The sequence below is a fragment of the Protomyctophum parallelum genome (assembly GCF_964188405.1).
Source record: "Protomyctophum parallelum genome assembly, chromosome: 23".
NCBI classification, from domain to species: domain Eukaryota; kingdom Metazoa; phylum Chordata; class Actinopteri; order Myctophiformes; family Myctophidae; genus Protomyctophum; species Protomyctophum parallelum.
In genome coordinates this window covers 611,714-636,483 of record NC_139715.1, presented here as the reverse complement: position 1 = coordinate 636,483, position 24,770 = coordinate 611,714, and the positions used below count along the sequence as shown (strand labels likewise).

Below are 24,770 nucleotides of genomic sequence, written 5' to 3'. Positions count from 1 at the left end.
TCACTTAGGCCACCTAAATGTGCAATTCTTTCATTCTAATGAGATCCTGGTTTATACGTTGTTAAGTTTAAGCCTTTTGTCTCTTTAACCCATTCTGAACGGGCACCCATTTTGGTGTCAGCATCATGTTATGCTTTAGCTATTGAAAAATAGCAGATCTACAAGCTCATATCGCGCCACCGAGTGGCGCGATACGAGCTTGTAGGTCTGCTATTTTTGAAAAATCGAAGAGCGACTGACATTTTTAGAATCTGATCTCAGGTCAGAATGGGTTAATCAGACCCAGTGTGTGTCCGGTGGAAACCTCGTATGAATCTGATCTCAGGTCAGAATGGGTTAATGGTGGAACTGCAGAAGCAGCAAGCTGGAGAGCAGCCTGACTTCTCTAGCTGACCTGGGCCTGGACTCGGCCAGGAGGAACCCATCCTCGTCGGTGAAACGGCGCCGGACCACCATCACCATGAGCAAGGTTGACTTAATACTCTACACCATTTCTAAAGCCTTTCGCATGTGGACACACAAGTTTTCTGTCCGACAATCCTTCCCCTCTTGTATCTCCATATTTCATCTTTATGACCTTTTTTTTTTTTAACCCAAACCTTTTGGACATAAGGTTTCCACCCAACAGCATCAATTCACAACAAGATTGTCTTGAGTTTCTTTTTTTTCTTTTTCTTCTAAAAGACGGCACATTTTCATAAATAAATGGTGCAAAAATAAATGTTATCAAAATGGATAGATTTTTATAGTGCTTTGCCCTTTAAACTTTATCTCACAATTGTTCACTGAGTGATCGTTAACTTGTGCACTTGTAGAAGCGCCCTGGGTTTGCCGGTGAGGAGACTTTCCACAGCCTGGCCCCGGCCCACTCCCATCCCAACCTCACCTCCTCATCTGATGATCATGGTGCCTCACGGTCACGGCCCGTGGCAACGGAGCCATTTGCCACACCTGCCAGACCCTCCAGCGGTGATGAAGACCACCTGCTCAGCCTGCCCGGTTACCGCCGGAGAAGCGCTGCCGTCCCACCCCGGGGTGAGTAACCACTAAGTTCTCAAATGAGAACATTAACCAGATTTAGCATTTTGTCACAATCGGTCAAAAACATTACGGAATGTGTACGTCGAAACTGTCCACCTGGTTGTATTTGTATTGCAAATTAGTACAAAGACAAATTTTGCATTTCAAAGTCTAATCTCATCTACAAGCGTCACATTGCGACACACTGAGCTTGTAGATTGGCTGTTCTAATTGGAAGATTAATTGTATTTGAATTGATTGTATATTACATGATAGAATAATGCATGTTCAGAAGAATCTTCCATAAAACCCTAGGATGTTTCATAAATGCGAAGGTTAAAAGCCTCAATTTGAAATGTCTTCAGCGAGAACGAATAGTTTTAAGAACGTCATAAGTTACGTATACATATTGTGCTATAATGTTTAGGAACTGATCTAGTGGAGATCATTTCATGCTGTTTCACAAATGGCAGATTCCTTTTTCCATGTCATGAGGTTTGATTTAGCATCATTCTATGAGCTCTGATGTCAATTAACTTCTCATGTACTATTCCTCCTCCAGGTTCTCTGTACGACGGGGTGGAGAACGAGCCTGATGGTGCGTCGGAGGACTGGATGAGGATCGCCGAGCTGCAGGCGAGGAACAAGAGGCAGCTGCCTCACCTGAAATGCAGCTACCCTCTGGAGCCCCGGGTGAGTGAAGAACTGGGTCTCTAACCTTTTCATGTCAAGGACACCCAAGTCGGTACTTGCCCGTGGAGCCACGTCCGTAAATATTTCGTTAAATTTGTCAAACATCACGCAAACGAAATATTTTTGTCTGTATTTGATCAAATAATGTATTGTGTTCTGGCTTGAAAAAAATACTATTGCCATTTATTTTTATATTAAAATCTTTGTCAAATTATTGTGGGGCCCACTTGCTATACTCGACCACTCCCTGTCCCACTAGTAAGTGAAATCACTGAATATACCTTTAAACCTTTTTCTTCCCCTCCAGCCTAGCCTCTGTCCAGATTTCACAGTCTCGGAAGAGGAGCTTCGGACGGGAGACCCAATGGAGACGATGAGGCGGGCAACCCTCATGCCAGGTCAGCTGCAGGACTCCCTGGCCTCTCACCGCCTCTCCTACATGGGACCTCCTGGTGCCGGGCGTCATTCTCTGATGCCCGGGCATCTTCCAAGGAACACTGCGGCCGCTTCATCACGCCAGGAGAGCCAAAGAGGCTCCAAGAGGCCTGCAGCCAACGAGTCCCAGCTTTCTCCTGAGGTAACATTACCTTCACATTCATTATTAATGTCCCGTGAATTACAGAAAGGTGAAACTTTCATATATTCTAGAATAGATTCCTTGCACATAAAGTCCAATATGGTAGGGGTAAAGACTTAAAGCTTAGTATTTAGAAGGCCTTTTTAGAATCTTCCTGGACCACCCATTTTCAAATCTGTCATTGTATAATTTGTATTCTCAAAAGAAAGGGCTGTGCACCACTCAGAAACCTGACAGTTTTGGTCATATTCAAATAATATATATAAAACTTATTCTACTAGATTGTAGAACAGTGGCTTCTAGTTCAGCACGCTGACTTTCCAGTAACAGAATGTCTGTTATTTCTGAACAACTGTCTATAGCCCACCAAAGAGGACCAATCATGATGATTGGGTTGAAATGGGCTGAAGTGCTCCTAAGACCGGGAAATCATGCATCATTTTTGAGGGGCGCTAGCCGCTCTTATATACAGGTTTAATGTTTGGTTTTAGTTCAATGTTTTAATATTGTCATATTGTCCCTCATTACGTCATATTGTCTTTGTTGTTAATGGCATTTAATGTTTGTGTTGGCACCGTTTTTACATCACCATTACATCACCATATCAACATGAGTTAGACTTTAATATATTAGCGCCCCTCACTTTCACATTTCATTTCTTTATCTTTGCGTTGGCTATTAAATAAATGGGAGACGTACAAGCTTGCACCAGCTTGTCTTCTATTGTCTATCTATTTTTGTGTGTGCAAAGTGTGAAAACTGATTTAGTTTGTAGACTCCGTCTTAATTAAAGGCAAAAGAAATATGGTTTAAATAAATAAAGATGTATATGTGTGATTGAAAACACAATATATGAATGTATATTTTCTTGTCTTTACTGCGTCTCATTCTTACTATTGTCACTCAAACAGTCAAAACGGATGGCCACCAGCTGCTTCCCACGACCGCTCACCCCTAAATCTAGACAGATCGGCGGTGGAGCGTCATCCTCCCGCTCTGAACTGCGTGTGCCACTCAGCCCTGTAAGTCTCACAAATCCATGCATATCTTTGCTGTCTTTAATACAATTTTGTATGTACAATACATTTGCATAAAATGGGGGAGAACCAATGCAGTTTAGTCACAAGCTAATACTTTTCATTGGCTAAATATTTATAAAACTCACAGATGGACTTAACCACTGTTGTGTCCCCATTTGCATTGTCATTGTACTCAACTGGGGACTAAAACCTTTATTGGGGATTGTTTTCTCTTCAACGGTCAAAAATTCAGTGCATAAACCTCATCTCCATATTTAATTTATTTTGTATTTTTTTGTAAAAACACCCTACTTCGTCATACTACAGTATCTCGGTGTCAAACAAGACATTGTTTCTGTTAAATGACTGGAGAACTGTGCCTTCAACCCACAAATGGTCCCTCCCCAATGTTTGGGGAAACACTGACTTGTATGCTTGCTCTTTAGTAAAGTTCACTGTATTTCTTTTAAAGGTTCACCGCAGTAAAGTTCACTGTATTTCTTTTAAAGGTTCACCGCAGGGAGACTATGCGTTTCTACATAGCAAACACACCAAAGAAGAACAACTACCTGCAGAAAGGTCTCAACAGGCTGCGCAGCTCCACACGCAAATCCCCCGGCAAAGGTTCGCGGAAGTCACCTGCCGCTGGCGCGACTCGCACCAAATCGCCACGGAGTGTGGCGGCGGCGTCCCGTGCTCAGACCACAAAGGCTGGCAGGGTCACCTCCTCACCCCCTGTGCCTGGGGCACCCGGAGGACGGCAGAGGTCACCTCGAGCTACCGCCAGCAGCACAGCAGGCCTGACGGCCAGCGCACGCAAGGTGAGCGCACATCTACTCTACATGACTCGCCCCTTTTCTTCAGTTCATTTTTAGGCCCTGCAGTGTTTTCGTCTACTAAAAGAAAATTAAATAAACTAAATGGAAACTAAGCTATGACTAAACTAAGACTAAATATATTGACAATTTTTGTAAACTAATAAAAACTAGACTAAAATGTTAGGGAGGACTAGTGGAGAAGAGATCCAGTAGAACTAAAAAGTAATTTCATGTCCGGTTGCACTGCAAGCATGCAACCAAGTTTCATATGAATAAGGCCAAATTAGACCCCCGTTTGTTATACTTTTTTATCTCTGGGGCCCCAGTCTACAAATCTAAAACCCTGACTGAGTCAAGTGTACAAATGGAACGAAATGTGTCCATTTGCTTCCATTCGTATACAGAGTTACAGACTCACCAATATTTCGCTTGCTTTTCCTAATCCCTGGTATTGAACACTTTGTAGGGCCCTGACACTGACCTGTCTGCTGCAATGGACAAGAGAGAGTGACAGCAGGTCTAGCGCAAAGCTCTTATTTTTGGTCTATGGGTCTTGGTGTGGTGGAAGTTTCTTTTTTCTCTTCACTTAAAATGTTTGAATATACACTACGGTATTTCTACATTGTGCTATTGGTAGTTTACTTGAGTAAAATTACAAAGGTATTGGCATCTAAATATATATATATGGCTCAGTAATCTAGATATAGAGTAAAAAACATGCTATATTTTCCTCAGATTTTGAGAAAGTATTACTACAAGACAAACGCCTAGATTCCTCTTTGTTCACTTATAGAAGTAATTTTATTTCCCACAGTCTGTTTGCTTGCGTTTCCTTGTTGTAAAGCACGTCATTTTGCATTGCCACGGTCTTGGGTTTAGATTTATAAATGAACACAATGGTCAGTGTTTGATGTGGTTCAAACAAACTATATTCTGGGGGAACATTGGCCAAAAATGGATAAACTACACACACACACGCACGTTAATGTTTTAGCTTAACTTGTGTCTGTATGCTCATTAATGTGTATTAATTTTGATTTCCTTCACAGATGATGAGGCCCAACTGTGTATACTGTATTCATATGTTTGATTTCTCACCCCTGACTACAAGTTATACCGTACACCTCTGTGTAATTTTAGTTGTGTGTATGGGGGCACATTTTAATTTTTTTCTAATAAAGATTTAAAGTTTTAAAACCTTGCGTCTGTTTTGTATGATGCAGGAGATGCACGGAATAATTGAACAAACCAACCCGTAACACATTTAGACTAGAGACCAATTATAAAAACATCTTGTAAATCCTGATCCAAAATCAATTGGTAACATTTTGGGATAGTGACAGAATCTAAATCTCCATAGATTCAAGGCTTCATGTGGTGAAGTGATATAGGAAAAAGGGAGGGATGCACCAATATGGACATTCTTGGCCGATACCAATTTTTTTAATATCAATTTAACCCATTTAGACCTGAGGTCGATTCTACAAATGTCTTCTGAAAAACCTCTTTCTATATCGGTGGTGCTCAAACTTGTTCACTAGTGTCAAGGAGCCCCAGAATAATCTGTATTTGGCTCCCGACCCCATCTCAAAATATAATGTTCCAGGGACCACCCAGAATGCTTAAAGGGACACTTCACCCTTTTTGCAAAAAAATATATGTTAATGACGTTTAGAAGCTTTAGATCACTTTCCTGGGGGTATTTATGTGTGTAATATGTGGTTTTAGTTATTTTAGATTGTAGCAGTGAGCCTGTTGTCTCTGATGTCATGGACACTGGTCTCACTACCTTCCTGGACTACAATTCCCATAATTCTTTGGTGCACTGCTCCTCCTTGTGGATAGGGGGAGAGCTGTCTTACTGAGACAACATGTAGTCCAGGAAGGAAGTGAGCCCAGTGTCCATGACATCAGAGACAACAGGCTCACTGCTACAATCTAAAATATCTAAAACCACATATTACACACAAAGATCTCCAGGAAAGTGTTCTAAAGCTTCTAAACATCATTAACATATATTTTTTTGCAAAAAGGGTGAAGTGTCCCTTTAAAACACCAAAAGGGGTTCCCAGCTATCAGGTTAACTGATGGCCAATACTGATAACAATATTTTAGTTTTTTGGTATTATTTTTTTTATTATTACTTTTGTGCAGGGGAAACTAATACATAACTGTTCAGACTCCACAACTTGGTAAATTACAGATGACAACACAGCCAGCACGAAATGTATGCTTATCAATAACGGATAATTATCCTCTACTGCAATCAGTGCAATGTCAGTTATTTGCTGCTACCGATATTGAGGTGAAAACGGCAAATATCGGCCGATACTGATATGTGTCCCATATATCGGTGCATATGTAGCAAAGGGTATTTTTGGTGAAGTATGCCTTTAACCCTGTATTATACATCATTGTACAGTGGTGTACAAAAGTGAGAATGGAATGTCTTGTAAGTCGGCTATTTAACATTTACAAAATCTTATTAAATACAATCAACTTTCTTATCCTTTATTTGCATCCCAACAGGACTTTTAGCTGACTTAATTGTCACGTGATTGGCATTGTAAAACATACCAGTATGACAAATTACTTAAGATGTATATATCTCAAAGTATTCATAATACTGACATGTTTAACGTCTTAATGGTGCGTCTATAAGCCTGCAATGCGTTGCATGGAGGGTTAATGCAAAATATCAAATGATTGTGATCAGGTGATCATGTAATTGGGACATGCATCTGCTACTCTTCTGTTCTCCACAACACTAGATGAACATAAGTTTTCAACAGGTGTTCCGGGACCCTAAAGGGTCCTCAGTTATTACTATACGGGGCCAAATCTTTGACATTAAACATACTTGAACCCTAGCATCCATATTCTGTGCAATGAAAAAGATCTAAAATTAGATTTTGGCAAGTGAGCTTGTAGATCAGCATTTTTTGGGGTATTTATTATTTTAGTCAGGGTGATATTTCCAAAAATATGAACCCCGAAGGCAAATCGTGTTAATTTATGGCATACAAGCTTTCTAGGGGTATTAAGGTCTGCTGAATCCAAATCTGCTGTATGCCAAGCTCAAAAATGGCCGCTAAGCCCTCAAAATGGACAATTTAAAGATGGCGGCCACCACTATGCTGAAACATAATAAAACGCCTATATTTTTTACTAAACAAGGTAGAAAATAGACTGAAATGTCCTTTTTTATGTTTTCATATATGGGGATTACAATGAAATATTCAGATTTAAGATAAATTGTGAAGGAACAACTTTTATATAGTTTGTATGGTGAAACTTGGCCTGTTTGGCAACGTTTTTTTTTTTTTTTGAGGGGTGGGCGTGTTTGACTTGTACTTGCATGCAGCGTGACACATGGACTTAGTCCCAGTCATCCTCAGTGTTCTGGCAGGTGTTGCCAATTTTTTTGCAATTGCACGCTTCAATGCACTGCATGCGTCCTTTCCTGCAGCCACAGCGTTGGCTGAGACACCCCTTTGTGCAACTGCATGACGTGATCTCGCTGCATGCTTTTGGCATAGGTGGCAGGGAAAGCAGCCGTGGCACCAACTGACCATTCAGAAGCATCCATCCCATTTCGGTCACTGGAGGAAGATCAGGATGTGGCAAGTGAGCTTGGTTCCAGACTAGAGCCTGATAGTGGGAACGCATGATGTGAAACTTCGCTGCATCTGAGGTTGGCGGCAGAGTCTCTTGTGCACGACCCATACAAAACAACTTGACTCTTGCTTCATTACAAGTGTCAACTTCAGGAACACTGTACATCTTACAGATGAATTTCTCTGTTGACTTCGCTATGTCTACTGTCAGAGGACCTTTTCCAAGCCCAATGAGATCCGTTTGATGTTGCTGGAACACCTTCCAGGCTGTTTTCTTACCGTGGCCACTGAACTGAGACACGCTGTCACAGCCAGTGACAGCATGGAAGGCAAGTAGTGTGTCAACTTGATCAGCAGAAGACAACTTGCAAATTTCATGCACTGGAAGATACTTGGGAGCCTTTGATGTCCCAGCTTTCATGTAGAGACGCTTACATTGCATTCTGTCATAGTGTGCCACAAGTAAAAGAAGCACATCTGTATCACGTGCTGACACAACTAGTGTGTCCATTTGAGCATGGATGCAGTGCAAAATCAGTCGTGTGTCAGCTTCCTCATGGTCAGCACTTAAAGAAGATACTTCAAGATCTGGATCAGATGACTTGACAGTGGTCGCTTCGGCAAACCCTCCTGATACAACAATTACCGGATTATTCGGACTGTGATTAATCAGATGGTTTGAAAGGAAGAGAGCAAGGTCTGCTTTATTTTCCTCAAGTGCCATGAAGCTAGACCAGTCTGGTGGAAGAGGAACTGACTCATTCTCGATTTTACGACGTATTGGTCTGTGGCGCTGCTTGCGTTTTATCCTTGTGCCTGCTTTTATCGTTTCCTTTTGATACCTGTCAAAGACTATATCAATCCTCTGGCAGTTTTCACCCATTTTAAACACAGATGTAGCAAACATGTTGGCATATTCACCAAATGTTCTAATTGCAGGTGGCTTTCCTAGTGCCATCACGAGTGCTTGGCCATCAATGAGCAGGCAGCTGGAATGATCAAGTGTAACGTTTGCCGGGGTTTGGACTTGTTCTGTGAGTATGTTCACTAACACAGATTTGTTGGTGGAATGTAGACTACCATTAGTTGTGGCCAAAGACAGTGGGACGGTCATGAGTTCATGTGTAAGGATGTGTTCAAGATTTACCTCACGCCCTGCTCTGTAAGCTGTAATGAGCCTTTGTAGAATGTTCCTATCCACTTTGATAGTGTTTTGCTTGCCCTTGGAAAGTTGCACAACTTCATATAAAGAGGCAAATGTCTTGGCCTTATTCTTTCGAATAGGTGATTTCAGAGTCAGGTGCTGGTCACTATCTGGAGGCTCACACAGACGTTTTTCGACAAACACTTTCATTTGTGCTTGTCCAAGTTCTTCTGCATTAAGCAGAGATTCCTGAATCTCAGATGTGACTACATCCTTGTTGATCATGTTTTTCAATGTGTTGCCACCATCTTGAAACACACCATGCTGTTTCAATAACACAACTATTCTGCCTTCATCAGAGTCGTCTTTCTCCATTCTTTTTTTTGTGCACTCATTGTGTGTGTACTCATCATCTTCATTGTCTGTCATTCCTAGCAATGCTTTTGTCTGAGAAACTATGTCTGTCCTCAGATTATAGGACAATGTCCATCTACTCAGTGCAGATGCTATTCTGGTAATACCTACTATGCCTCCACTCTTCTTTCCTGTAGCATTTAGCCATTCTGTACTTTGGTCAGCTGATACCTGATTGAAGTGTCGATCAGTACGTTTTACCACAAAGTTTCCTTCCTGGAACTCAAGGAGGACCTCTGGTGGAAGAACTGACATCTCAGCCAGGTATACAGTACCCCATCTGGCATAATTAACATGATCATACCTGAAGAAGAATGGCACCATACGTTTGAATGCATATAGGTGGAGATCCCATAATCCATCACGTTGTGCTCTTGTAAAGCAAAGTAGGATGCTAACCATAGTCATATAGTTCCACCAGAACTCAGCATTTGGATCATCAACTACAAGCGCTGCAACAAACTCTTTCAAGGGCTGCTGAAATCTGTTGCTATTCAGTTTGTCGATCATCTGTGCAATGTGGTCAGCATCTATGGATGTACAGACATCTGACAGTTCGGCTCTCAGTGTAACATCATTCTCATCCAGATAAGTATAGAGCCGTGGGAGTAATACTTGCCAAAGAGCCTGTAGAGTAATTTTGTGCGCCCTCATGGCACGTGCATACCCCTTTCCTGCCATGGCATGTTGTGCAGCATTAGCTCCCAATAGATCACTGCCTACCCATAGCTCACTCAGGCCAGAATCAGCCATGTGTCGCCCTATTATTCCAAGAAAGTTCATGGCAATATGAAGGCCCCCAAGGCAAGGTATAAGCACATCCTTGTATTCCTCTACTGACCACTTCAGCTCCATCAATTTTGGATACAGTGCCTCGTCCACAGTCAGAACAACATGCTGCTGTTCCATTGCTTTGGCAATATGGACCACTCGCTTTACGACTGTGTTCAGTGTATCTAGTTCAGATGCAGGAGCCTGTATGATAGGTAGGTACCCGACTATAGTTTTCTCAGGGTCAACTGTGCTTGCCTCTTGGTTGTAAAATGTCCAGGATGGCATTGGTGTGTGAGATGTCCTAGACACGATGAAGGCCATGTCAGCAGCATGTGCTTTCTGCGCTGCAGGACATTCTTCAGGTGATTGTGTGAAGCAGTCAGCTGCCATCACACCACTAAATGGGCGCTCTATGATTCCTCTTGTGGATGCAGGTATGATGTCATTCATTGCCTTGGGGATATCTAAGCTTTCTGTCTTAGAATAAAGGTCAATTCCATTGAGAAGATCACCTTCAGGTGGACCGCGTTGCCAGGCAGCCACTTGAGTTGCATGGAATGTGCCCTTTCCGTCTAGGGTACACTCATTAATGTCTATGTTGTCAGTTGAGAAATGGACAAATCGACCCTTAACTAAATTTTGCGGAATGACAGCACCATCATCCTCCATGGTCTCCAATGTCCTTTTAGCCAGTTCAGTGTCAAGCTGGATTACCTCACGATAACTCATGACGTGACCTGCCTGGTGAAACATGTTCACCAACTCTTTTGATCTTGTAGTTTGGTGTAGGGTACTGGCCATTCCTATATGCTTTGGAGTGAGGAATTTGTCTCCACTGGCTGTGTACATGAGGTCCTGAGCAATGCTAATAATTCTCAACTTCCGTCTTGCTTCATTCTTATCATTGTCCAGTTCATCACCATCAAGTAGACGCTGACCACCTAGCAATAAGTTAAGGAACATGTAGAGGCTGTTAGGTATACAGTCTATTGCTCTCTCATCACTGATATCAATCCCTTTTGGTTTGGGATGTGACAGCATGTCACCACGGATATTCAATGCAACATGAACCATGTTCAGGAACATATCCTGTTCCTCATGTTGGAATGAAGGAATGACTCTATTGCAATTGGTGGTGTCATCTTTCATCATTGCCGACACTGGAATATGCCGGAAGTTTGATGGAACCAATACAGTACGAGGTTCATTTTGAGGGTGATCCTGCAGGACAACAAAATCATATATGCCCTCAAGTTGATTGGCTAATTTATCCTTGAATGTATTCCGCCGACTCAGAAAAGAAGGTGTTATAGCTAGCTGAGTATCTCGAGCTATTTCACAGTATCTGTCCCACACATCTACAAGATCCAATATATCAGCTTGCTTTGCTGTCTGTTCAAGCTCTTGGCAAAGCCACACTAATGGCATCTCTGTGCTCTGGAGTGACATACTGGCCATGCGATGAGCCCTACGTTCAAATAAGACAAAGCAACTCCGGTGATAACTTCCATCTGCAGCAGTAAGATCATTTACACAAGATAGTCGAACTCTTAGGAATTGATCATACTTTGCTGATTCTAATATTCTCTTGCTGACTTTCATTTCTTGTATGAGATGAAGGGCCTCTTTTTTATCTTGTTGACAAAAGATACACCGCTTCCAATCAACTGGAGTTGTTTTGCTCCGTAGACTTACATTTTTCTGATTGGCATTTGATGTGGATGCAGACGAACTTTGGTCTTGTCCTATTTTTTGTTCAGCCTTCCTTAAGCATTCAATTTTAGTTTTACTCATGTAATTAGATTGACAGTTCTTATGCCATAACAATGATTGAGACGAGTTCTCAATAAGTATTTCAGTAAGTCGATTGGTTGCATCTCGGTAATTGTCAATATGTAATTTAGAACTGAGTAGTCTAACTCTATCAACTGACTGGAGGCCATCTTTACTAACTGTCATGAGCTTTTGCTTATTGTCTTTCTGACATATGACACACAATTGTGGCTCCAATGACACTTCTTGAGTATTGTCCATTCCCTCAGCCATGTTTTCTGTCAACAGCCACAATTGAGACTTGGTTGTGTGTGTACAATTTGTGTTCAATGTGTTTCAAGTTCTTTAATGGCAAATAAAATAGTTTGAGGAGTAGGCAGAGACAGAAACGTGGGCAGGCAAAAGTTCAAATAACAAAGGTCAATCAGCGAGGCAGAGGTACTGTAAGGGGTTAGGCAAAAATCTTAGTTTAAACGAGCAAGAGTCAGAATCAGTTCTTAAAGAAGGATCAGCAAAATTGTCTTGAGAGCTTGAGTGAGTCACAGAAACAATCTGGCAAACACTCTGAGCAGGGAGAGGGCTCTGGCTTAAATAAGGCTGGCCTGATAACTGGTGATGGTCTCCAGGTGTGTTCACTCTGGCAGAAGCTCCACCCACACCCAGAACTAGGTCACACTGTGACAATACATTTTGTGTGTGTTTTTTCTTTTCTGTGAGGTTCAGCTCCTTCTGAGAGAAGAAACAAGGTGTTTGTGGCTGATATTTGAGTTAGGCCATCAGTTTATGCCACAGGCATTCAATATGCTATTTAAGCAGTTTATTTTGGAGTTGGTTACCTTTATAACCTCCCGATGTGCTGGTTGGTGCCTTGCATGGTTTCTGCTGCCATCGGTGTATGAATGTGTGTGTGAATGTAATGCACAATCTCTGAAAGCGCCTTGGATAAAAGCGATATATAAATGCACCATTTACCATTTAATAAATGACAATTTTCACAATAAATATACGTTTTAAGCAGTTTCCTCACACTTGATTTCAATTCTGATTATTTAATTGGATTCCCCATATATGAAAACACAAAGAATGTCACTTCAGTCTATTTTCTACCTTTGTTTAGTAAACATATAGGCGTTTTATTATGTTTCAGCATAGTGGTGGCCGCCATCTTTAAATTGTCCATTTTGAGGGCTTAGCGGCCATTTTTGAGCTTGGCATACAGCAGATTTGGATTCAGCAGACCTTAATACCCCTAGAAAGCTTGTATGCCATAAATTAACACGATTTGCCTTCAGGACTTTAAATAAGCACATATTCTGAAATGCTGCCTTGACTATTTTAGTCAAAGTGTAAACATGGCTTTTTTATGTATATGCAAAATAAACCAACTGCTTTATTGTATTTAACCATTTAAGCTCTAATCAAAAACTTAAAGGAAAAAGGCAGATCTACAAGCTCATGTTTCGGGCATTGCGACGTTTTGTGAGCTTGTAGGATCTATTGTTTAGCCATTTTTTAAATCATTGAATATTTGCCTAAATTAGTGATGACGGGTTGAAAGTGATTCAAATTGCGAAACATTGGCTGAATAATTGTTGACACTGATTTAGTGGAAAAAGTAAAATAATAGCTGACAAATCTGGCAGCCAAATAGTCTAAGTGCACATGGAGAGAGAGAACTGTTATTTGTCTCCATTGCAAACTGCTGCCATACAACTCACATAGCAGCTCTCCAGTTTGACTGAAATCTCTTGTAGTGGTTCACTTCTTTAAAAGCACATCGGTTGAAAACCCTTCTGAGAACTTGATCGTCTCTTTAAGTTACTGTGACGTGTGAAGCATTACTCACACTGGTCATAGCTTTTTTGAATGAATCCTATCTCATGAGCTTTGAGGTTCTGCGTCAGTGCTGAACCATTTCTCACACAGGTCACAGTGGTAAGGTTTTTCTCCTATATGAATCTCTGGTGCTGTTTGAGATTATTTCTCTGGCTGAACTTTTCCGTGGCCCACACTGCTAGCAGTAAACGGGTTTAGAATTCTCTGGTGTTGTTTGAGACTATTCTATTGCTGAACTTTCCCCCACACTGGTCGCAGAGGTAGGGCTTCTCCTCTATGAATCCTCTGGTGCGGTGCCTCTACTCACAAATGTTGTTTCACTGGTAGTTATGAAATAAATACATCTGAGAATGAGTTAAATGAATGAATTAAATAAAGAACATTCAAATGTATCCAATGTCATTGGTTATTATTTAGACAAGCTCTTTCATTGGTACGCTTACAGTAGGGTCTATACATTTATGATATATTTTGTCAAGGTCATGGAAAACAAATTAGAATTTTTAATTAAAAACTAGTTCGAGAGAGAGAACACACACACTTGCTTTGGCTGATGGGTTATGAACATTTCATCAATGTTCATAACATCAGTTAAATACACGTTTATGCCATATATTTTCAATAGAACTGACAGCCATCATCACATCAGTCGTGTGTGTGTGTGTGTGTGTGTGTGTGTGTGTGTGTGTGTGTGTGTGTGTGTGTGTGTGTGTGTGTGAGGGTGTGTGTGTGTGTGTGTTTTGCTGGCTGGAGGAATATAATTAGTTGCCACAACGACTGGCTATCCATAGTGGGGTTATAGCGACACGTAGCGTTCAAAGGGAGTCATTGCAGGCGCCGAGCCGTCCGAAACCGAAACAACATTGTGATTGTGACACACTCAGGAGGAACCTCTAAGGGAGGAACTAGGAAGCGGCACACTGAGAGCACACTGAGTGCAGGGAGGACACGGTGAGTAAAACCAACTGTTGGGGCGTTTGTTTCTGTTTTAACCGCCTTTGAGTACAATATTTATGTAAAAAGGTTTGCATTTGGTCAATGTTTCATGACAACGCGTGGCATATTGGTCGTAAACCTATGCAAAACAACTTGTAGGCTATGCATGAGTGAGTGAGTGAGTGAGTGCATACTATCTTTTGTAACCCCAGTGGTGTGTACTTACTTTGTATTTAAACCTGAGTCATCGCCAGATCATTGTACAACCTTTCATGGTAGTAGCTTGTCTCTAAACCAGTGTTTACGTCCTAGTAGTGAAGTTATAGTTTAGTAGTATTCCAAGTCTTAGTTGCTAGTTTTCCTAGTATTTTTGCTCCTGTGTTTCCTGCAACTCAAGCTCTTCTCCTCTCCTCCATGACCCAGCTCACCTGTTCTACTGCCTGCTCGTCTGCCTGCCACCTGCCTGGACTGCTCTCCTCATCCTCCATGTTTGTTTTCCATGCTACCTTCCACTATCTCCAATTCACCATATTGTGAATAAATAACTTAAATTTACTCCTGTGTTTGGCTCTGCATTTGGGTTCAACTTTCGGCATACCATGACAGTCCTCCTTTTTATCCGTTGTTATTATTGTCTTAATGTACAGTAGATGCAAATGCAATCAACAGAAAGGCTATTGCACAGTACACTATTAGCATGCTTGCCTATACCCAACAAAAACATCTTTGAGTAAAGTTCACTGTCCCCCACTTAAATATAAACCTATGGTCACTCAGTGTTGGGTAGCCTATATTACTTTATATTTGGAATATATTTCTTATTACTTATTACCTTAACTTTAAAGTAATATATTGTATTACATATTACTGTCTGAGCAGGAGTAATATATTAATATTACTATTACATATTACTTTAAAAAGAAATGCTCAAATTGAACAATTAAATATTCAGTATAATTATATATTGCGTAGACCAGTGGTGTACAATAAGGCGAGGCCAAACGGCCGACTAGCCAAATCCATTTGAAAACACTACTGAGAAAGAGAGGAAACACCAGACCTGAGAACTATTAGTGGGCAGCGGATTGGCCGTTGCGCGTATAGAGCTGCGACCCTCAATCACCCATTGGAATGCGAATGCGTGCCTTTCAGCCTTTGTAGCGTACTCATCTGGCAGGCGGGACAACACATCTTGCCTGCCCAAAATGTAATTCCTGAAAACGCTACTGGCGTAGACCTACCCCATCCTACTCAGCTATGGACAGTTAACACAGGAGCTAAATGTATTCCTTGAATTCATGGAAGCCCATAAATAATTTGATGACAAATTATAGAAAATAAGTAATTATTTAACTTCTGCAGTTGTCACATAATGTCACAAGACAGTGCCACAGGCAACGAGACAGACAGACAGAAAGTAATAAAGAAAGTAATGCAGTAATACAGAAAGATTTTTTCATAATATATTACATTTTTTTGTTAAGTAATGTATTATATTACAAGTTACCGCATTTCGGTAATATATTACGTAATATATTAAGTTACGTAGTGTGTATTACCCAACACGCTCTACCATCAAGCAACCATCTCTCTATCTCTCTCTCTCTCTCAGTGTTCAGCTGTTTTAGAGGGGAGACCTGAGCTACAACAAGGTATACATAGAGCGTTGCGGTCCCGCCCCCTTTCTTCCCATAGACATTTTTAAAAGTATTTATTTAAAGATCTGTAAGGATCGAACAAAGCCAACTCGGATCGTGACAAATCATGACAACAAACACAAATTTTGGGGCCGAACAAATGATTAGAAAGAAGAAAACAAGGGCAAAACACTTTCGTTGTTGTTTTTCTTCTTTGTAATTATTTGTTCAGCCCAAAATGTGTTTGTTGTCACGATCCGAGTTGGCTTTGTTTTTTAAATAAATACTTTTTGAAATGTCTATGGGAAAAATGCATGGGGAATTATTTCCTGAGCCTGTCGTTGTCATGAAAGGGGGCAGAACATTTGGCAGATATCTTGAAATATTGGATAAAAAAAAAAAAAAAATCTAAATAACTGGAAAGGTGGGCTTGGATGATATTTCGCCAAGGAGTGGTTTTGGTAACCTGACTCTGCCAGATGGGGGCGGTATTGGGTAACCATGTTCCCCAACACAGCAACCATCTGGGATCTCTCAGGGGATTGAGCTAACACCGAACCGCTCCGTGGTTCGAACCAATCAGCGTGAGCTAAGGGCGGGATATGTGCGAAACCGGATGTGAAGCTATATAGACAGGTCATTATGATTGGTTGTGTTTGCACGCCCACACGGTGATAGACAGACGGTCCCATCCAATCATCTACCAAGTATCTTGAAAAAAAGGAACAGCCCCGTCATCGAATTTGCTTCCGAGATCCCAGATCCCAATAAGCTGTAGGCCTACGTGAAACAAATTTGTGTAGCAAGCTTCTTGGATCTGGCAGCGTCAGGTTATGGTTTTGGTGCAAATTGCAAACAAATGCTTGCAATGGATTCAGAATCATGGAAAAAACCCTAGTTATAGTTTCAGCCCTCACATAAAGACGAATTGAAATGTGGATCCCGCCCCAGACCTGCATGAGGTTAAGGGTACCCCAACTTTCAGCAGCTGTCAGATTCCCCTAGGCCTATAGGAAATTCAATTTCAGTCTTTGTGAGATGTGTCTTATGTGTTACTAGACATGCACCTTACAAACACCAAGACATTTCTTGGTAAGGAATTTATTCCAGGTTTGGCAAATCTTCAGTTAATATACACGTTTTCCCCCCTCATATCATATGAGGGGGAAAAACGTGCATATTAACTGAGTCATATGGGTGATTTGACTGGTGATGAATGGCTGCGCTGATTGACTAACAGCTGGTGTGAGTGTTGACTGAGTGGTGGCTGAGTGTGAGTGGTTAACTGCTACAGATGTACTCAGCTGGTGATTGGCTCCTGTGGCCAATGCTCAAGTATAAAGCTGACTGTCCCCATGCAGTTTCGACTAGGCTGCTATCTAGAGAAGGTGTTTTGATATGTTTATTTAACTGCATATAACAACTATATATGTTTCACATTTTTAACAAACCAAGCCTATGTACGATGTATGTATCAATATGTAGCCTACAATGTATAATTAATCATACATGTACTGTAACATGGGGCATACATACTATATCCATTGGAAGAAACGGTTCACGCATTCGAAAGCCAATATCACTAGAACCACGGACGGGTATCAAATATCTAAATACTGAATCTAGCATCTTAAAAACTGTTGCTCACAAAAGCTTGAGTTCAGAATTTTAGACTTAAAGCTGTAGGAAATGCTTGCCATTAATATAGTGGTTGCAAAGGTATTAAAAGTCTTTCCATGCCTGCTAGGTGGTAGCATAAGCACAGCTAAGCCTTGCCACCATTCACTCCCCATTTTAACGATCCGCCATTTAATTTCCAGGTTATCAGTGAGGAGGGGGCTTTTGATATGAGCAGTGATCAGCACCATTAGCATGTTTAATCACCACTTAACTCATTGACCAATCACAGTCCAGGTGTGTCCCTATATAAGCAGCAACTCAACTCCACAGCCCTCACTCAGTTCCCAGCCTTCACTCAGGCCACATGCAGCACCCGCTCCACCTGGCAGATCTCACTGAGTCTACCCTACAATATCACTCACGTGACTCACCTCTTCAGCCATGTGTACTTGACCATATTATCGTTTGTATACAGCATGTTGATATTATAGCATATCAATATATATATATATATATATATATATATATATGCATGCACACGCTGTGTATACTATATGTACAATACTCGGCCATGGAATGCTTCAGCTTTGACGTGTGTGTGATTACAACGGACTCTTTGCACATGACTGCAACAGGAAGCAGCCCTGCCCTCTGTTTTCTAATCGGGTGTGTGTGCACCGTCGCGTGGGATTACGGGGGAATGAACTATCTGCTCCGGATGAAAATTGAGGTAAATCAATTTTCCATTTTCTTTTAGGAATTCACTTCTATCTGGTGTCAAGTTAATGACAGCGCGAGCCACTGGGACAGGATCATTCACCAAAGGCGTTTAAAAACTGAACGTGGAACCGCTCCCCTCTTCCCGCTCATTAGCTCAAACCAAATTACTTCTGAGGAGTGCTTTACAGATATAATGCTCTGCTTGTAAAAGGAATGAATGAGCTGCGGAAAGGATTTTTTTTTTTTTTTCATACCTCAAAGCATACAAAATGACTGTCAACATCTTTGTCGTCTCCCACAAGATGTTAGGACTGAGACATCTGCAGAGACCATGAACTCGGTAAAAACAAACGCACAACCAGCCTGCATGGGCCTAGGAGTGACAACCCTGCCCGCACCTGCATCTCTCGTTCTTTCTGAGAGGCTGACATCATTTTGACGATTACCGATTATTTCCATCAAATTCCAGTGCCCAATCCACTCTCGAGTTCTTTCCTAATGAATTTGAACACTTATTTTAGGTTCACAAAAAAGTACAAACACAATTAACATAAACAACCCTATGCTGTGTTGCGTTTCATGTGCAGTATATTGAGTGCAGTGTTGATTGCTGTAGGGTGTAGGCGATTGTTTGGTGAGATTTCTCCAGTTACCATTATGTTTTACCAGTGACTAAGATTAATTAGATTAACTAGAGAAACAGTTGGATGGCACTTACACCGCCTTCTAATGAGAGCGCAAAATCTGTCTTGGAAGAGCCACCCATCGACTAATCTAATATACGGCAACCTTCCCCGTGTTTCTTCACTAGTCCGATCCAGAAGAACACAGTTTGCCTGCTACAGACTGCTACAGACCTGACAATGAGGTTATATCTTCCCTTCTTCTCTGGAGTCCTGCCTCAAAGCTGACCAGAGGTAGAAAACTGTCGTTCATCACTAGGGCCACAGGCATCAGTAAGCAGGAACTGGGGATGGCAATGAAGGACCGGGAAGTCCTTCCGTCCGTCTGGCATGTTATTGTGAAATCCACGATCTCGACCGTGGTCGAAAAATGATGATGAACATGACCTTATGACATGGTTTGAGAAGGTGTACTGACCTTAGAGTATTAATACTAGAGTCATCACCGGATTTCTCCTCTCATCCACTTGCATTGAGTTGCTCAGCCAGCGCATGAGGTGTTCTTCCATAGAGTAATAAAAGGATAGAGACTGAACTGGAGCGATATCCCCATCCCCCCGCTATTCATTTCAGTTTGTGATTATATGGGCGCCTAGAAATGTGATGTGATTCAATTATGCTGGACAACATTTATTTAATAGTTAGATTATTCCTGTGGTATGGGAAATGTCGGTAAAAGCTAATTGATGGTTAATTGGAATCTGTACTAGGCAAAGCGTTAACAGCCGAGAGACAGAGCTGCCAGGGCCCTTAGTTAAGGGATAGCCTTTGGTGCAGTCACTGTATGGTGTGTTGTCTTTAGTTGGGCTTTAAGTTTCCATTGTTTTTGTAAATCTATTTTCCACAGTCTTATTTATTGGAAAGGCCTTCATTTTTTTATAGAAATAAAGAATCAGAAAACCAATAATCCTGAACTTGTTTTTGGAGCCTATAGGCCACTCGGCCAACTCTACAGTGGGTGTAAAAAAAAAAGCTCTTTGACTAAACAACAAGAGAACGGTTTCATTTAAAACTCCGCCGGGGTGAGGAGGAGGAGGCCCGGGAGCGGATGGTCGGGGTGTGGGAGGTAAATCAGATATTCATGAAGGCTTTGTTGGTATAGCTCAATGGCTGCAGGGCACAACCTGCACTGCTGAGGTTGAACACCACGTGTGTGTCTTGCAGAGTGGCTGTAATAAAGCGGGAGACGTCTCTTTAGACTAGAGGAACCCCACATGAACAAAAAGTTTCAGGGGATGATATAGGGAATATAGGGGGGGGGGGTTGTGTGTGTCTCTTTCTACTTGTATTACTACAGCCTACTTGTGAGGGTCAAATGTCGATCCCCCACAAGTGTAATTGTTGCCCTAGCCTCGATGACCTTGCAGGCACGTGCAAAGGCTAAAATATGTTATTGTCTCCGCCAGGCAGAAGGCATGGGGAGAGAGTATGTTTTGCACTCCCGTCCGTGTGTGTGTGGGTCTGTCCTTCCGTGGCAGTGTGTTTGTGTGTGTCTGTCCGTGTGTTTGCGTGTGTGTGTCCGTCCGTCGGTCTGTGTACAGCTAATCTCCGGCACCGTTAACCTGGTCGATGCCAAATTTTGCGCACACTCCCTGGATGCCAACGATGAACCTCTGCCCCAAATTTTCCAGAACGGCCTGTTATAGTGCCACCAGGCAAACTTTTGAAAAACACATTTGTTGATATTAAAACAAATTCCAAAATCTGTCCAAAGATTCCCGCAAATCTTTACACACTATCTCTATGTGTTTAAGCCGGATCTGTCCGATATTTCATATTTCATCCTAATTGGCTAACATTGGCTTTCAAAGTTTGCAGGATTGGCCCATATTGAACAAAAAGCCTCAAATCATGTGCAATGTTTCTACTACGCTGAGGAATATATCCTACCCTTTTCACATTGGCCTGTTATAGCGCCACCAACAGGTGGATTTTTTTTATAACAACACTTTTGTTTCACCCAGTGTCAATTATCTAATGTAATCCTGGGCGCTACACTTCCTCTGCCAACCTGGGGAAGGGGGGGGGACTGACCTCATGCTTCCTTCTATGCATGAGGAGTCCAAGCTGCTTCTTTTCACCTGACAGGGGAGAGTTTCACTGGCCGGTACAGTGTACTTTTTAGTTATAAAAAAAAAGTCTTAAAGGGTTAGTTCAGCTACGAAATTATACCTTTTTTGTTTTTCTTCTTTTTTTTATATTGTTTACTGAAAATATGTTGTCCCAGGAACCCCTCAGAAGCAAAGATTTGAGTTAAAATCGTTCGCTGTGAAAGAATATATATTCAAAGATTTGTGCCACATTTTCACGATAAAAAAAAAATAGCCGACCTACAAGCCGCTATTTTTCAATAGCTAAAGTATAACATGATGCTGTGTGTGTGTGTGTGACCACGGAATGTGATGATTTGATTGGCTCATTTGGCTGAGCATGGAATGTGATGATGTATGATGATAAGCGCCCCTCACTTCAAACGAGTGTGATTAATATAATTTCAAACTCTGTGTGGTGCCTTGAATCTGGGGGCATCAGATCTCATATACTTTTATCAGTGGAAAGTTGCAAGATGGCGGCGATCAGAAGGCTCCACAAGAAACATATTCAAATGGCAAGGGCTCATTGTTCCAGATAAAAGACCTCATGACAAAGGCGCCTTCGGCATTGAAATGATCTTCCCCAAGGAGTACCCTTTCAAGCCTCCTAAGTTAAAGACAAAGAGCTATGTATACCACCACCCCGACATTGATGAGAAAGGACAGGTTTGTCTGCCTGTGATCAGCGCAGAGAAGTGGAAGCCAGAGACCAGAGCTGATCAAGTCACTCAGTCCCTCATCGGCCTGTATGTAAACAACCCAGATAGCCAGACCACCCTCTGAGGGCAGAACTGACTAGACTAATTCACAAAGGACCATAATAAATGTGTTAAGAATGCGGAGGAGTTTACGAAGAAACACGGCCTAAAGCGGCCAACATGAAGATCACATTATAGCCTATACTCATTCCCAGCCCTCCTCACTCCGGCCAATCACTTTTCTATCCTCACTTTTTAAGCCCTCAGCCAATCAAATCATCGCTATTGGGTACACACAATCACACGAAGCATGGAGGAGAAAAAGATAATGAAAAAAAAAAAAAAAAAAACGTATTATAAGCAAAATGGTGGATTTAATGTGGCATATGTACCCATGATATACCCCCATATCCACCTTTGGTTCATATAGGTTAATTAATTCAGTGATGAACTGTGTTTGGGGAAACAGTGAGTTACAGTGTGGAATGTGTTGAAGTCCTTGCGACATACAGTAGGCTACGATAGCGTCATGTCCAAGGGGTGTACTACATCATGCCGCCTCACGGCACGCTACAGAAAAAAGCAGAGAGGCTCTTAAACTATGGGCCACATAAGGCTACAGTGGTTCCCAAACCTTTAGTTCAATAAGAAGCCCCAGGACCCAAACTAGTGAAAATAGCAGTAGGCCAAGGTAGTCACTCCACCCCAAATGTTTCAAATCGGCCTCATGGTGGCGCTATACCGCCCCTGCTTTGTCTCAGAGATAGAAATGCCATTAAATGGGGGTCCGTAGACTAATGCATGTCAAACTGAGGGTCCTCAGTCCATTACAATGGTTGAGAATCACTGCTAGAGCCGTGAAAATCTTCTCTTATGGGGATCCTTGGTGTATATTTTCTAATGGGGGTCCGCAGTGTCAATTTGCGGGTCATTGACATCCAAAAGTTTGGGAACCACTGCCCTGAAACATCCAAACCATCCCCAGTTATAATGCTGATATTGAGGAGCCTATTTGAATACTGCACTTCATGATCATCATAACCTTTATTTAAGCTCAGAGTACAATTGAGGGGCAGGCCCTCATTTTAAATGTATAGCCGAAATACAAAACACAAAATCAACAATTAACAATATACATTAAAATGCAGCAATATCAAATATATGCATTGGAAAACAAAGTATTCAAAACTAAAAACTATAATGGATAGATGAGAATTAATTCAAACAGCTACATTGTTGAACAAAAGTGCTAGAAATAATTCCAATGAATTGACCTATTATAGGGACACTTGGTCACTACACTGCTGCAAAACTGTTGACAAGAAGCTCTTGGGCAGATTGGGCCCGTTGTGCTATCTGCTGGACCGCCATAGTTGTTGCTATTTGTGCAAAAAGGATGGATTGCATATTCTTGCCGTGGAAGAGAGCTGTGAAATAATGAAAGGGATGTTTTATCCTAATAAAAACGTCAAACATTCACTTCACAGATGCAGCCTCTTGAAAGACATATCCACAGATCTCTCTGATTAAGACACGGCTGTGCCTGAGATATTTTCACAGAACTAAAGAGCATAGACAGAGTTTTCGGGGTGAGTCAGGAATTACTGTGAACCGATCCGTCTCTGTTCTTCTCTACCGTCAGTCTTTCCATTGTTCCTGGTTTTGGGCCATTGTTTGTGTTGCACTGCAAGATGAAAACTTTTTGTGGAACTTTAACAACTTATTTTCTGTCTTCCGATATAAATCCCCTCACCTCTGCAATTTCCAGCCTCTGCCTCAGCCAATTGATTGCCATGGCAACCCCACACCTGCAAATTGATTACTTAACCACTCAGTTTGCCCTCTTCACACACAGGCAGACAGACAAATACAGAGATCTCCATGTGGGACACAGACGGATAGCTAAAACGGGTGCTATGAAAAGGTGACAGCGGGAATTATTAGGTTCCCAAGTTGCATCACTCTCAAGTAGGCCGGTGGCCGACGGGCACGTACAGGTCTAGTTCAAGTAGACTCTACTTCTTGTAGGCCTATATTTAATATTGATGTATTTAAATGTACATTGTTGATTTTGTGTTCTGTATCTCGGCATTTGAAACGAGGATTGTACTCTTTAGTTTAAATAAAGGTTATGATGATGATTAGAGATCGTGTTTTATTCTGCTGCCGATACCGACTTTTCCCGATCCGATACAGTATTTATATTTTTATAGAACACTTAGGCTATGCCATATCACAATACAATATGCAAAATCACAGACAATATCCAGTCTAATTCCATGATACGGATATATATCCGATCCGATTCCGATCATTTGCGTCTCGATGTGACACATTGTGAGCTTGTAGATCTGCTTTTTTGAGGGGCGCTATATTCCCTCTATATGCCCAGCTTTGTGTGTCCTATGAGACACAGATTGAGTAGAAAACATTAGTGAGGACCAATTATATGAAAGGTAGGATGAAAAGTGTTGAAGTGGTCCATTAAGACAGAATCTACACTATAGCAGTATAGCTGTTTATAGGAGTGGCTATAGCGCCCCTCAAAAGTGAGTACAGAACAGTGAGGACGCCACATCATTGTGATTGGCAGGTATGATGATAAGAGTGCCCCTCACTTCACATGAGAAATGTGAGTGCTTATTCCACCACTGGCTGACGATAAAAGACAGTGGCGTGCACAGACATTTAGAGGGGC

General features: G+C 41.6%; 1 protein-coding gene across 1 annotated transcript in view; it reads left to right on the top strand.

Moving 5' to 3' along the window:
- LOC310854339 (uncharacterized protein) overlaps positions 1–22,157 on the top strand; it is a gene marked incomplete at both ends in the record, with an annotated part of 32,130 nt that extends 9,973 nt beyond the window's left edge. Inside the window, 8 exons of the mRNA XM_083758937.1 lie at positions 355–469; positions 816–1,035; positions 1,583–1,713; positions 2,021–2,290; positions 3,202–3,312; positions 3,819–4,130; positions 7,956–8,073; positions 21,910–22,157. Coding sequence (XP_083615063.1) covers positions 355–469; positions 816–1,035; positions 1,583–1,713; positions 2,021–2,290; positions 3,202–3,312; positions 3,819–4,130; positions 7,956–8,073; positions 21,910–22,157 — 1,525 coding nt within the window. The remainder of the gene's footprint in view (positions 1–354; positions 470–815; positions 1,036–1,582; positions 1,714–2,020; positions 2,291–3,201; positions 3,313–3,818; positions 4,131–7,955; positions 8,074–21,909) is intronic.
- Between the last annotated feature and the right edge of the window lie 2,613 nt (positions 22,158–24,770).